The sequence below is a fragment of the Rhinichthys klamathensis genome, unplaced genomic scaffold (genome assembly GCF_029890125.1).
Source record: "Rhinichthys klamathensis goyatoka isolate OS25496 unplaced genomic scaffold, OSU_Roscu_1.1 h1tg000387l_1, whole genome shotgun sequence".
NCBI classification, from domain to species: domain Eukaryota; kingdom Metazoa; phylum Chordata; class Actinopteri; order Cypriniformes; family Leuciscidae; genus Rhinichthys; species Rhinichthys klamathensis.
This window is the reverse complement of record NW_026606891.1, coordinates 2319652-2335696: the sequence shown is the minus strand read 5'-3', so window position 1 is coordinate 2335696 and position 16045 is coordinate 2319652. Positions and strand designations below refer to the sequence as shown.

General features: G+C 38.1%; 1 protein-coding gene across 1 annotated transcript; it reads left to right on the top strand.

The window, feature by feature from the left end:
- Nucleotides 1–8482: 8482 nt before the first annotated feature.
- Nucleotides 8483–9354, top strand: LOC130069889 (uncharacterized). Its single transcript, XM_056234050.1, has one exon. The coding sequence runs from the start codon at nucleotides 8633–8635 to the stop codon at nucleotides 9311–9313; it is 681 nt and encodes a 226-aa protein (XP_056090025.1). The 5' UTR covers nucleotides 8483–8632; the 3' UTR covers nucleotides 9314–9354.
- The last annotated feature ends 6691 nt before the right edge of the window (nucleotides 9355–16045 follow it).

The following is a 16045-nucleotide window of genomic DNA, read 5'->3' as shown; positions in this document are numbered from 1 at the left end:
TTTTACAGTTAAGGGCCTGAATTCTAAAACCTTCATCCTGATGCCTTTCTATTAAAAGAAAAAAGAAAGAAAAAAAACGACTTGTCCTGTCTCTCTTTCCCATCTTTCTTTTTTGTCCTGACTTTTTACTTATTCAGTGACTTAATCATTGGGACCATGTGAGGTCTCCACCTCATTGTATTTGTCAGTCTTGGCATATTATATATTTTTAATCTGCTCGTTGGATTAATGTAGTACAAGTCAAAGAACATGAAAGCTTTGTAAATCAGAATTTAGGCCATGAAGTGGGATTATTTGAGTCTAAATCCACAATGAATGAATTAATGAATGACACAGCTCTTGTACATACAGTATCTCTGTCTGTTCACCTGTCTGTCTGTTTTAATACTGTCCTCGTTCTCTCTCTCTCTCCAACATATTTCTCCTCTCCATCTGTTTTCCCTTTTCTCCGTAGTAATCTCTCAAGTCCCTCAAATACACAGACATTATTTGGACAAAATTGAAGGATCTGTGAACCCCTGGAGGAAAGGTATCTATATATATTCCACCTATTTTGCCTGCTTAAATAACTCTAAAAAATCTATCACTCAGTAGGAGTTTTGAAGTAAAAGCATCATTTTCAGTACACGTTCATGCTTTCTTTCTCTCTTTGTCCTCTCATTCTAATCACTAAAGTAACATCTGTAGCACTTCTCTGAACATTACTGATGGAATGCTTGAAATAAATCCATTATTAATCCAACATTGAGAGCCCCCATCCCTCCCTCTCCTACCACTAACTGCTCTAATCTCAGATGGATGGGGCTTTTAAAAAGTTATTTAAAGCATTGCTGAGTGATTCTCACTTTGTACTGTCCCAGATTATTTTTCACTGGCCAGACCACAAAAGGGGGCTTATCATGTCACTTTTGCTGCTTATTTATCACAGCTGTTATATGTTCTGCAGACTAGCACATTTTTACAGTATCTCCTGCTCAGATAACACTAATATCTTTCAGTGATTTTTCTCTTGTATTTGAAACAAGGAAGTATGCAAATAAGTTCAAATGCACAATGTCAATTATTGCTCCTTATAAATCCTTCCTTGGATGTTTGAATTATTAATTTACAGTGGTTTTTGAAGGATGTTATTGAGCCGGAGATGTTGGATTTTTCCATTACCTATAGTGTCCTTGAGATCTGAGCCACCACTGCAGTCTCTTCCCAGCATCACCGTAATGATTTGGGCTGGTTTCACATTAAGCTTGGTTAGAATTATGTGGTGTCAGATTGAGGGTGGTCTGAGGAAATGGATAGAGAGAGAGTTTTCTGATGAACAGTCTACAAACGTTTGCCTGCCTCTATTCAGTCCGATAGTGATGCATGATAATCAGGTGTTAACCCGTTTAATCCCAAATTTTTTCTTGCAACTTGAGTACATGCATTTTACTCCTTAGACCTCCCTAACACTCAAACATTATGCCTTTTTTGATTTTATGTTGGTTAAGTTAGTGAAATATTAGGTTTTATACTCGGTCACAATAGTGACCGGTGGGAAACAACATAGTCAGAATTCATTCAAATTCTTCAATTAGACCTATTGACACAATTCATTCCAAGACATCCAATATCTCGTTTTGTCATTTCGTGAAGAAGGCTTAGTGAGGTGAAAAGGTGGTCATGTACAAAGTTACACCCTGGAGGAACTTCTGCTTGTTCGGCTAGACCCGTATGGGCTAGACCATGACTAAACGTACGTCAAGAAGGTCCAACACATGGACCGTTTCTGGGACACTCATCACTACACTGAACAAAATTATAAACGCAATACTTTTGTTTTTGCCCCCATTTTTCATGAGCTGAACTCAAAGATCTAAGACCTTTTCTATGTACACAAAAGGCCTATTTCTCTCAAATATTCTTCACAAATCTGTCTAAATCTGTGTTAGTGAGCACTTCTCTTTTGCCAAGATCATCCATCCCCCTCACAGGTGTGGCATGTTCAGTGTAGGATTGCCAAAACCTGCCAATACCAGCCAATACCTCTGTTTTCAATTGAAGCACTGTGTTATACTACCGGTCACAATTGTGACCGTAAACAAATTTACAAGTCTTACGAGCAAAATATATATGCAGGGGTATAATTCTCAAAATATATCAGTAGTAGACCCTTTAAAGAATATATGTACAAAATATGATAGTTCTATATGTAAATTAAGATGTTTTATATACTACTTTTTGTAGTAGTCTGAGGAAGACATCTTCTTCTAGATGTGCAAGCAGGAAGTGAACTGATCTGGTCATGTGACCTTTCACACTAGTCACATGACATTAATTGATTTTAATCAAGACAATCTATTTTGTCATTTAAAAGTTGAATTTCTTGCCCAAAGTCAATAAAAACATTTTTAGAGCTTCCAGAAATAAGAAAAAAGCTGTGGTCACAATTGTGACCGGTGGGATTAAACGGGTATAGTATTAAGCATCTTTCACACATCAAAATACAGAAACATAACATGGCTATTTACACTGGCTTGGTTCTCAGATAAACTTTTGTCTTTTTGAAGGGGCTACTGTCTTTAGCCTCCTTTTTAGAGTGCCTTACTCTCACGCCGGAGACCCGGGTTCGAGGCCCGCAGCGAGCGGGGCGAGTAGGACCCGGGTGGAGGGGTTACGTTGGTGCCGTGACCCGGATGGGAGTGAGGTTTAGGGGGGTGAGTGTAACGGAGGCCAGCTAATAGTTGCTCTGTGAGTAAACCTCACTCCTCTGATCTCAATAGGCGCTCTAGCGACAGATGCTAGGGGGCTGTAGTCTTTAGCCTCCTTGTTAGAGCGCCTGACTCTCATGCCGGAGACCCGGGTTTGAGGCCTGTACAGATCGTGGCGAGTAGGACCCGGGTGGAGGGGTTACACATATTGGAAAAGCTTTTTCCTTTCAGTGATTCTGAAATGCAACTCTGTAAAGAGTTCCTGCCTAAAAGTGAAAGGAAAGACATCAACAACACAGTGAACCTGTATTTCCACAGTTTGTTTGATTTCATAATGAGGTCATTACTTTTTTAAGCACATTAAAGGGTTAGTTCACCCAAAAATGAAAATTCTGTCATTAATTACTGACCCTTGTCGTTCCAAACCGTAACGTTCATCTTCAGAACACAAATGAAGATATTTTTTTATGAAATCGGAGAGGTTTCTGTCCCTCCATAGACAGTCTACGCAACTACCACTTTGACGCTTCAAAAGTTCATAAAGAAATTGTAAAACTAATCCATGTGATTGAGCGGTTTAGTCCAAATTTTCTGAAGAGACACGAACGCTTCATATGATGAACAGATTAAATTTAGGCTTTAGCAGAAAATTGTCCCGCTAAATCTAAAAATATAACTGAAATAACTGTCTTAACCTAAAATATCATGCCGATATTTGTGACAACTCGGGTCTACACACTAGAGGCTACACAGTTAAAAAAAATTAGCAGAAACCTTTTCATCAGTTTTTTGACTAAGTTCAAAACAGACATACGGAAAGCCGGAAGCAGATGGCCTGACAGATGAACTTGTTGCAGTTTTCATGCGAAATGTTCACGATTTTTCATCTGGGCTTCCACAACAAAAAGGGAAAACAAAAAGGCTACGTTACCAAAAGGATGAGAGTAAACATGGTGAAGATCTTTAATTTTTTTAACACAGATGCCGAGCTTGCTTTGCTTCTGCTTGACGGGTAGGATACCATGGTTACGCCAAAGCGACGTGGTTGTAGAAAGTGATGATGACTAACTAAATAAGGCGGAATCTCTAGAGTAGCTCTAGTCAAGAGATAAACATTAGCCCCTTTCACACAGCAAAACGACTTTTCCAGTAAATAGATTATAGGCCTACACAAATGTGCTGTTTACAGAAGCAACGGTGTTCCGTCTTTTACCGGTAAGATACCATTCGATCAGTATCAAACTACCGGTTAACTCTGTAATGTCATCATGTCAATCATCGGAAATTACCTTTAAACGCTGAGCCGTTTGCTTCATCCATCTGGATGAGGAGAAAGCGCTTTAGTTTCATTTTTTTAGTTACATTTTTTACTTCACTTCTAATTGACAGGCGTAATGATCACACAGAACGCGGTATTGCTCTTAAGAACACAAGACGTAATAGTTAGGGTAACATGAGGGAAGAAACATGCACCTTGAGGACAATCTGGATTTACTTTTAAACTGTAACATATGTTGATAAGCTTTGCATGCTGTATATAATATCTTGTATCTCTTGTATATCTCATCTTACCCCAAGAGTCTAATTTTATCTTTTTACTTTAAAATAAAAACTTTGATATACATAATACAAAGTCATACATCACTATTTTACAGAGACACAAAATTACATCAACTAACCTGTTGTCTTCAGAATAGAGGATGGGGGTGGGTTCTTGCCCCAGGCCAGGGGCATCTTCCCCCATGTTACCCAACTAGGCTACCTACTGCAGTTACGCAACTGCAGAGCCGCAACACTGATAAATGGAAAAGAAGGCAGGGTGTTGAGCGGAACCAGCGGAGCCGTAAACAGTTCAGACAGAGCCTTATGATTGGCACAAAGCACACATTCCGTCAGAACATTCTGACTCTTATTCACTGCGTTCATACCATGCACAGTAGTAACCATAATTATGAGATGGCAACCGGTGACATTCTACCCGGAGCTTTTCACATCCTCAGACTCGGATTTATGCGTTTCTATGTCAACATTGTCATTGCTGTCAGCTGCAGTCAGGTGGCACAACTAGAGTTCTGTAAGTTGTTTACATTCATTATTGTAATGTTATGAGTTTTGAGACATGAGGTAATTTAACACTGTCTCTTGTCTCGTGACACTTTGCAGACTCTGCTATGTGTGTTCATGTGTTTTGAAGGAGGCATGGCTTTGTAGAGCGCTAGAAGGGAGGATGGGATCTCATGCTTTAAAAGTTAGCTTGCTATTGCTAGCCTCTCCGATATTGCCTACCCTACCTTTAAGATGGCATCACATGTTTTTTTAATAAATAAACCGTTCTATACAGAATTGCCTGTACCCCCTTAAAGAATCTGCAAGGTTCATCATGTTAAACAGATTTTAAAAATGTATATTATTGAAAATGAATGTGATTTAAATGTATGTGATCACTCCTAGTTTAAAAAAAAAATTCTAAACATCATACTAATTCTTCATGGGAAATGTCAAAGTCATAAGTCTTTTATTTAAACTAAAGTAATAATTTAAACTGAGCAGTATTGTATGAATTTTTAAAATAACATTTCCTCTCTGTTTCAGTTTCACCTTAGTAGGTAAATAAATCTGAGTATCAACCTCAGATCAAACCTCAGTATCAACATGATATTTTTAATCATAACTGGAGCAGGTGTTTTAGCATTAGTTCGAACATGTGAGATCTTGTGAATTACTTCCCTCATAAATAACACATTTATTGTGTATTATTTGAAATACAGAATCTATCTATAAATTACAGGAACGTCTGTCTGTTAATTGAATATCTCTCGAACCATTAGTCCGATGGATTTCAAACTTGACAGGTGTCTTGCTACGGGCACGAATAAGTGCAGTGCCGAGTTTGACATGGTTTGGATTAGAAATGCAAAAGATATAGTTAAATATATCTTTATCTAAATATATCTTTATCTAAATATATCTTAGTTAAAAAAGTAGCGATTCTTTTCGAGGAATGTAGCGATTCTTTTCAAGGTTGTTATTATACGTTTATTACAATGTCATCATCATACGTTTATTACAATATCATTATTATAAATTTGTTACATTATTATTTTGTTATATTATTCTTTTTGGAAAAAGTAGCGATTCTTTTCGGAAAAAGGAGCGATTTTTGAAAATAGTGTAAAAAATGTATTTATACATTTGTTACAATGCAATTATAGTGTTATTATACGTTTATAACAGTGTTATTATACGTTTATAACAGTGTAAAGTAATTATACGTTTATAACAGTGTAAAGTAATTATACGTTTATTACAATGTAAAGTAATTATATTTTTTTTTACAATGTAATTATACATTTGTTACAATGCAATTATAGTGTTATTATACGTTTATAACAGTGTTATTATACGTTTATAACAGTGTTATTATACGTTTATAACAGTGTTATTATACGTTTATTACAATGTAAAGTAATTATACGTTTATTACAATGTAATGTAGTTATACTTTTTTTTACAATGTAATTATACATTTGTTACAATGCAATTATAGTGTTATTACACTTTTATAACAGTGTTATTATACGTTTATAACAGTGTTATTATACGTTTATAACAGTGTAAAGTAATTATACGTTTATAACAGTGTTAAGTAATTATACGTTTATTACAATGTAAAGTAATTATACGTTTATTACAGTTACTATACATTTGTTACATTATTATTGTTACATTATTCTTTTTGAAAAAAGTAGCGATTCTTTTCTGAAAAAGTAGCGATTCTTTTTTAAAAAGTAGCGATTCTAGTTGGAAAAAGTAGCGATTCTTTTTTGGAAAAAGTAGCGATTCTTTTCGGAAAAAGTAGCGATTCTTTTCGGAAAAAGTAGTGTAAAAAATGTAAATATACATTTGTTACAATGTAATTATACATTTGTTACAATGTAATTATACGTTTATAACAGTGTAATTATACGTTTATAACAGTGTAATTATACGTTTATAACAGTTATACGTTTATAACAGTGCAATTATACGTTTATAACAGTGTAATTATACGTTTATAACAGTGTTTATAACAGTGTTATTATACGTTTATAACAGTGTTATTATACGTTTATAACAGTGTTATTATACGTTTATTACAATGTAAAGTAGTTATACGTTTATTACAATGTGATGTAGTTATACTTTTTTACAATGTAATTATACATTTATTACAGTGTTATTATACATTTGTTACATTATTATTATTATACATTTGTTACATTAGTATTGTTACATTATTCTTTTTGAAAAAGTAGCCATTCTTTTCGGAAAAAGTAGCGATATTTGAAAAAAGTAGTGTAAAAAATGTAAATATACATTTGTTACAATGTAATTATACATTTGTTACAATGTATTTATACATTTGTTACAATGTAATTATATGTTTATAACAATGTAATTATACTTTTATAACAATGTAATTATACGTTTATAACAGTGTAATTATACGTTTATAACAGTGTAATTATACGTTTATAACAATGTAATCGTTTATAACATTGTCATTATACGTTTATTACAATGTAATTATACGTTTATAACAATGTAATTATACGTTTATAACAGTGCTATTATACGTTTATTACAATGTAAAGTAATTATACGTTTATTACGATGTTAAGTAATTATACGTTTATTACATTATTATTATACATTTGTTACATTATTATTGTTACATTATTCTTTTTGAAAAAGTAGCAATTCTTTTTGAAAAAGTAGCGATTCTTTTTGAAAAAGTAGCGATTCTTTTTTGAAAAAGTAGCGATTCTTTTTTGAAAAAGAATCGATTTTTGAAAAAGTAGTGTAAAAAATGTAATTATACATTTGTTACAGTCTTATTATACATTACAATGTAATTATCAGTTTATTACAATGTAATTATACATTTATTACAGTGTTATTATACATTTATTACAGTGTAATTATACATTTATTACAGTGTAATTATACATTTATTACAGTGTTATACATTTATAACAATGTAATACATTTATTACAATCTAATTATACATTACAGTGTTATTATACGTTTATTACAATGTAATTATACATTTATTACAGTGTTATTATAGATTTGTTACATTATTATTATTATACATTTGATACATTATTATTTTGTTGCATTATTCTTTTTGAAAAAGTATCGATTCTTTTTGAAAAAAGTAGCAATTCTTTTTGAAAAAGTAGCGATTCATTTTTGAAAAACAGCTACACTGTTTAATTCTGAATATTATATTTTATTCTGGTGCGCTTAACGTTATCGTTTTCTCAGAATTTAGGCTCCTGTGTAATAGTAGCCTAGGCTATTCAGCAACTCAAACATATCAAACCAACAATTACTAAAAACACACAAAAACTGATTTTGCACGGGCATTGCACTAGTATACTTAAAACTCATGATTCATGAGTGCCAAAATCTGTTGCTTGGCAACAGCAGCTCATGGAATGTTGCATTTGCGAAGGATCTTGCATTTCTGGCTTTTTATGACCTCAGCGGGGGAGGAAAAGTGTGACAGAGATGCAGAAAGATAGAATAACTTCAAAGAGAACAAGAGAGGGAAATGTGTATGTGTGTGTGTGGGGCAGGCAGTCAACTCTGCTTTCCTACTATCTGATGGATCAGGCTGTGTTGCTACAGGCAACACACAGAGGGAGGGAACAGGGTATGATTAAGCAGTGATAGTAAAAAAAAAAAAAACACTTTTTTTTTATTGCCTGAGCTGACATAGACATCTGTAGGGACGTCACGACAGAGAGGGAAAAAGAGAGGATGCTGAGTGGGCAGGAATACAGAGGGCGAGCATCCAATCAGCTGCGGCAAAGTCAGCGTGTCTTTGTCCAATAGAGTGTGACGAGGCTCCTCCAGTGTGAGCTAACAGCGCTGGTGGCTGGTGTCTTATTAATGAATGGAGCGTCTCACTGGCAGCAAAACGGTGCTTGAGCTCTCTCTCCCTCGACGGAGAAGGCAGCTCAAACAGAATAGTAAGAGCACTTCGCACCTCGACAGAAAACAACTGCAGCAGCCGTGCGCAAATATGAACAAGCACCAGCATGAGGATGAGAACTCTGACAGCGATGCGGAGCAGGATTCTTCTCTACCTTCTACGATGGATGTCCACCCCTCTTCTTCCTCATCCAACCTCCTCCTGCCCTCATCTTCTCAGCGGAGATCCATCTCCATGGGGGACTTTCGGAGAGTCCCTGCTGGACACACAGGCTCCGAGCCCCCCTCTGCAAGTGCCACGGCACCCTCGTCCAAACTGGTTACCCCCAGCTCAAGTATGGAGTTCGAGGCAGCTCGTCGACGCCTCCTGGAGGTGGAGGAGCGCCAGCGTGTCATCAGAGAGATGGAGAGACGACTGGAAGAGCTGAGGGAGGTGTTCGTGCGCTCCGAGCAGGAGGCGGTGGAACACGGGGAGCTGGTGGCGCGAATCACTGCTGCCGCCCAGCAGGGCGAACTATACGTGGCGGAAAACGGACAGCGGCTGAAACAAGGATTGCGGTTTAAACGGCATAAACCCACCATTGTCTTCTCCTCCATGCTGGGGCTGAGAACGTGCCTCCCTTGGCCTGTCAAACTCAAATAGCGAAACAGCCACTGCTTACTTGCAAGATGGTCCTTCACTGCTCAAACTCAATCGCTATCTCCAGATCCAAGGATGTCCAATGCTCATTTTCTACTCCCTGTTAGTCAGGAAATGCTGAAACTTCTGCTGGCTGTATATATTGTTAACTGGGATCTTAGGTGGTGCTTAATTTGAGCCCATCAAAATGGCGCTGGCCTCATATTTGCTGCTCGAACCAACCAAGACGCTGGGGATTTGCTTTAATGTGTGTGAACTTTTGCTGATGTTTAGAGCTCTGTGCATGCGTTACACTTCATGTCGCTTGGTGTGCGTGAGAATGTCAGAGAGGAGACACAAGGGTGCTATTCATCCAGAAGAACTCACTTCGTCCAAAACGAAAAGCATTCTTCCATCTGCAGTAAGGTGAAAGAGCGTTTAGGCTAAAGGTCTGTTCACACCAAGAACAATACCTACAACAATAACTATATATGCGTCCACACCAATGGGTGTTAAAGGTGCAGTAAGCAATTTCTGAGAAGTGCTGTTGAGAGTGGACAGAGCAACTTGTAGCCAATCAGCAGGGGGCGTATACACTCATTAGGGGGGAGGTGCCTGTGTTGCATAACGTGTTCATGGATTTGGGGGTGAAGCTATCAAGATAGGGGTGCATCCTTTTGGGTAAAGGGTGTGTTTGTTTTGGTGATTTCAAATATCAGTGTTTCTCAGAAATCGCTTACTAAAACTTTAACATTCTGTTTATGATAAGCGCGTATTGCATTTGTCGCCTGCCACTTTAAATGTTCAAGCTCTTTAAAGTCGGCTGGATTCTGATTAGCTGAAAAAATCACTCTTAAAGTGATTCCAATTATATTGTTCCTGCGTGATGTCATCGTTTTATCTGTGGTGTGGACTTCATTGTTTCCAATTAGAATGATAATTTATCAAAACTTTATAGTTATTTTATCATCCTTAGTGTGAACAGTCCTTAAAGTCCCAAGGGACAGATGAACTGTACGTGTATGTACGATTTGTGCACATATACTGGGGACATGCGCTTTGGTCCTCTAGTGTTCTCGTCTTGTACGTCTATAGGGTGCACATTGGGCTTGTGTGGATGGAGAAGAGCAGTGATTTCTCTCTCTCTTCTCTGTCAGCATTGTATCTGTGGCCTCTCTGGTCCCTTTGTCGCCTAGCAACCAGGACCTGACTTTCATTTCCTTCAGAATGTATTTGACATCAACAGATCATCCAAAACTACAGCTCATGAATGACTGGCGGAGGACATTTTGAGATTCTTGCTGTGTGATTACATTCGCTGCAGATCGCTAGTTCGTTTGAGCATACACTACGAAGAATGCATTCAAATATGTGAGCAGAAAGATTATGGCTGTGTCCGAAGTCATTGACCCCACAGGCAGTGTTTTTTTTATAATGGGACATGCCAAGGGTTTCAGGCTGGCTTCTAAAGCATCATGTCATGTGAAATGATTAAGAACAAATTCTTGTGAACTTGTGAGAGATAACCAAACAAATATTTAATGACTACAAATGCTTATTCCTTGCCAGAAAAGTCATACGTTATGAATGTGCCTTCATAAATTATTAACCACTCCATCAGAGACCATTTTCAGTCTTTCCACCAATCCCCGAACCAAACACGTAGAACTGTGGATTATCATAGGAAGCGAAGACCTTCAAAAACCACCCAGATGAAGGCATCTTATTAGATAGACAGGATGCTAGGCTAACATTGGATTCAGATTTGATTTGATGCCTTCCTACCTCCGTATGCTGCATGCAAATGCTGCTTTTTTCAGGTTTCAGACACAGCCATTGTCACTCCTTTGATAATGAATACAAACTAAAAGCAGTTTACATGTAGGTTGCTATAATCTCTTTGGTTAGTTATTTGGTGCAACTGCCCTTATGGAAACTTCCTGTCTCCTTTGCGTTTCATCTCTCTCTCTCTCTCTCTCTCTCTCTCTCTCTCTCTCTCTCTCTCTCTCTCTCTCTCTCTCTCTCTCTCTCTCTCTCTCTCTCTCTCTCTCTCTCTCTCTCTCTCTCTCTCTCTCTCTCTCTCTCTCTCTCTCTCTCTCTCTCTCTCTCTCTCTCTCTCGCTCGCTCTCTCTGAGCAAATGGCTCTTGCTCAGCCTTGTTTGAGCGGAGTGCGTTCAGGGACTTCAGCAAAACACAGGAGACTGCTATTCTTGGCTTGAACCAGTTAAGGCTGGAAGATTCTGGGCTATAGAGAGAAAAATGATGTGATGCTGGCTAACCTTGTAGGTCTTTAGTGAGTGGAATGAGCTTTCCTTCGGTGGAGAGATGTATGCTATACTGCAGGGTAAGCCAGCAGGACTGTACATCACCACTGAGAATGTAGTCTGCACCTGGCATCTTGCCTCATTGTGTAAGCAGACAGTCACTCTACTCGCTGCATCATATCAGGAAAATACATGGAATTATTGCATCTTAATATATCATTATATAATTATTTTGAATACTTATTAAATAAACATAACAAAAAAGTTATTATTAATCGTGTTCATTAAATATAGTCACAATATTTTACATTAAATTTACTCTGTATTATGAGATTCTGTTCTGCCAAAATCTAAAAGTAAGATTTTAAGCATTTATTTACTCTTATGTAACATGAATTATTCAATTGAAAAGCTGTGATTACAATCATTACATACACATAGAATGTCTTTTAACAGGGTCCCTTTGCAATACACTCTTGTCTTCTATAAATACTACTGCATGCATGGTGCTTTTTGTTTCTCTGCGTGACACCTACGCATCTGTGTGTGATGCAGTTCGATTTAGCCTACGTCATTTGACGGGGCAGGAGGCCTGCAGTCAGACCACAGTCTTTATTCAGTTATATTGATCAGGCGTGAAGCAAACATTATAGAGGTGACTGAATCTCAGTTCAAGGGCTACTTGCATTTCTTTAATGAAAGAACATCTGGGTGTCCTTAATGGTTGCGCTGATCTCCCTCATTTTAGGAGGGAATTGATTTAGGCAGCTGTGTATTTATACTAGATTTAGGACATGTGGTTGGCTGCTGTAGATTATGAACATGCATGTAATGTTCTTCAGCGACATATCAACTGCTAACCAAACTAAGTTGTTGTGATGAAAGCCTCTGTTGTGAGGACACGTTATTAGCGATCACTGTTGGAAAGATGTCATAGATTAGATGTCGCCTTGGCTACGGCAGTTCATTGGAACGAATGCGCCAAGAGCCGCCCTCATGGAACAGGGGAGCCCCTCCTCTTTAATGCATAAGCGTCAATGTAGGCAAAGGTCTAACGGAAATAAAGTCTCCATAAATCGTCATGAATGCGATTTTCTAGTTTTTTTGGTTCGTTCCAATGGTCAGACATGTATTTATTATTGAGTCCAAAAAAAAAAAAAAAAATTCTTCCTAGTTCAGATTTCGTTCGTGTGAACATCCATACGCAGCACAAAAGTCCGAAAATCCATGAATTCGAAGTACAGGCGGAGATAGCAGCGTTACCTAGCTACTTCCTATGACAAGACCCCTGTTCCAAGATGGCGGCGGTTTTGACGCATGCTTAGAACCCCAAGGCGACATCTAGTGTATATATCTGAAAGATGTTATGAACCCATCCTAATGTGTTCCCCTACAAACATTTGGATCTCATGGAAAAACGTAAGTGTTTTACGAGGTGGCGATTTCGTATGAATTCGTACGATTTGATTTGTACAAAAACGTACGATTTTCAAACAAATCTCATTATTAAGGACCACCTGTAATCACGCCCCTAAACCTACTGTCACATGGGGTTCAAACAGATCGTACGAAAATGTACGAATGAGATCGTACGAATACCCACCAATTCAGCAAAATGTAAAATAGTCACGAATTGCTGTGAGATTGTGTTGGTCATTCAGTGTCCACTGTCAGGTACCATGGTAAATTTTTGTAAGGGTTTCTAGTTTGTAGAAATCCAGCAATGCTACCAGATGACCGGTTGAATGGTTTCTCGCGGGTATTCGTGAGTTGTAGGCTGTATGTTCTCAAAAGCTATATAGATTTAAACATTCATCAAATGCCTTATCTTGACTGTACATATGAAGTTCATTTACGCTGTGTGGTTAAAAGACACCTCAGCCGAAGTCTCTCTCACATGCTGATTTTTGCACTGCACCTTTTATGAGTTTTGCTATGACAAATGTTAAAAGAAAAGCTTTCCCAAAGATCTTGACCCACTTGCAGAATGAATGTAAAGTCTTGTGTCCATGTCTACAGTTATGATCCCATCCTTATAGGCTTTCATCAGGTAACACTAATCTTTGTAAAAACTAGTTTTGTTGGATATCAAGCTTTTGTTGTCAAATCTACTGTACTTATTTAGATAAGCTGATTCATTATTTCTTCTCTCAGCTGTAAAATTACTTAAAGCTAATGAAATTGTAATGCTCACAGGCGGCCTTTGCAATTAGGAGACCCATTTCAAAGAAACAGTTGGAGGCCCCCCGGCCCCATGAGGAAAAAAAAGACAGACAAATATGCTATCTCATATTTCACACTAAATAGTCTATTTATAAACACATTCTATCTTCTTAACCAGGGGCCGGTTGCACAAATCGCTAAGACTAGTCTTACAAGTTAGTCATCCAATTTGTAACTTTTACATTTTTAAGTCAGTTGCTAGTTGGTCTTAGTAGTTCTTAACGACACAGTCATAACTTAATGGCTATTTGTATTCAACTGGCCCCAGAATCGCACGAACAATCACGACCGAAAACAAAAACAGCTTTCAAACCTTGTCACTCACAGCTCCTCAGCGAGCACCTTGGTGGACTTCAGGTATGATTTTATCAGCCGCAGGTGCACGATATAAATATTGAAAAATTAAATTATATGTGACATTATGCCCCACGGGGGATAAATATTAACAAATGGAAAAAAATATTCTTTTATATTTTAAATATAAAACTAAAACCGTCAATAGGTGGTGACAAATCATTCAGTTTAACAATTCATTCAAAATGGCGGATTCATTCAGAGACGAAGCGAAAAAAGTGACTGGCTGCGTCCGAAATCGCATGCTCTCTTGAGTAGGAACTTATTTTGAATAAGTAATTACTTCATGGTCACTTAAAAACGTATGTTCTATAGTATGAATGTGTGTAGTATGAATGTAATCTGCTTAGCCTTCTACATGGCAATAGAAGTTCTACATTTGCCATTTTGTCTACAGTTACGTCACTTCACTTCCATTCATAAATCCTCTCCCGTGGCCTCATGTGATTCCCACCTTACATATACCTAAACCTACCCATCTCCGCCCCCTGATCCCTAACCCCACCCCTAATCCTACCCATCTCCGCCCCCTGATCCCTAACCCCAACCCTAATCCTACCCATCTCCGCCCCCTGATCCCTAACCCCACCCCAATCCTACCCATCTCCGCCCCCTGATCCCTAACCCCACCCCTAATCCTACCCATCTCCGCCCCCTGATCCCTAACCCCACCCCTAATCCTACTCATCTCCGCCCCCTGATCCCTAACCCCACCCCTAATCCTACCCATCTCCGCCCCCTGATCCCTAACCCCACCCCTAATCCCAGGGGCGTAGAATTTAGTAGGGACGCTAGGGACGTGTCCCTACCAATATCCAGTGACACTGATATATCCCTAGCAATATTTTCGATCAAAACTTAAAATATATTTATATATTGAATATTGATGTCCCCGTCCCCACCAATTTCAAAATCAAACCTACGCCACTGCCTAATCCTACCCATCTCCGCCCCCTGATCCTTAACCCCACCCCAATCCAACTCATCTCCGCCCCCTGATCCTTAACCCCACCCCTAATCCTACCCATCTCCAGCCCTTAGATCTGGATCCAACTCCGCCCCCTGGATCTCCTGTACTGCAATGAGGTGCTACTGTATTAAGCTGTCATGGTCATGTTACAATTCACCCCACCTATGGGGCATGTTGTCACATTTCACTTCCATTCTTTCGGGGTATATCAAGAAAAAAGTATATACTGTATTAATAAAACAAAACCACATAATTGTACTAGACATGTGGGAAATTAATGTGGGAAAAAATAAATAATCTGAACCCCAAGTAGCCTAGATTTGCAATTTTGCACAAACTGAGAAAGTCAAAAAGCGTTAGGGTGTGCCCCGATCTCCCCTCTGAATTCAGACATACTTTTGTCATACTGTTTTTGTTGTTGGTTTTTACCTACTACTATATAGGGAAGTATGTGTTTTCAGATGCAGCCACTGTTTTCATGATTAAATGAGTCGTTGAGTCAATCATAAACCGATTCACTCAAAAATGTGAATTCATTCTAACGAAACATTTGCAAACTCTCTTTCGGATGCAGCCACTGTGTTGCTCGGAGATGCGCAATCGCAATGGATCTCTTGTGGATTTGTTTGGAACTATTTTCTTTAGCGAACTAGAGCAAAAACAAAATGTCTAGTCACCTAATATTAACTTCTTGTTTATTGACCTGTTGTATAAAATAAATATCACATTTGCAACTGCAAATGTTTGTGTGGTAGGCCTATTGCCTAGATTTTTGCCCCAAAGCCCCGTTAATTTCCAACCCGGCGGGGCTCTTTTTCGAGTCACGACTCACGAGGACAATTTCAAGTGAAACATAGCAAAGGCCGTTACTGAGCAACAGTATAAGTGAAGCTTTTCTGGTTAAAGTAGGGTTCACAAATTGAACCTTTGACTGTATTCTTTTGA

Bases quoted from the DNA above. Each gene is read 5' to 3' on its own strand.
- LOC130069889 (XM_056234050.1), top strand. From the start codon at position 8,633: ATGGAGCGTCTCACTGGCAGCAAAACGGTGCTTGAGCTCTCTCTCCCT.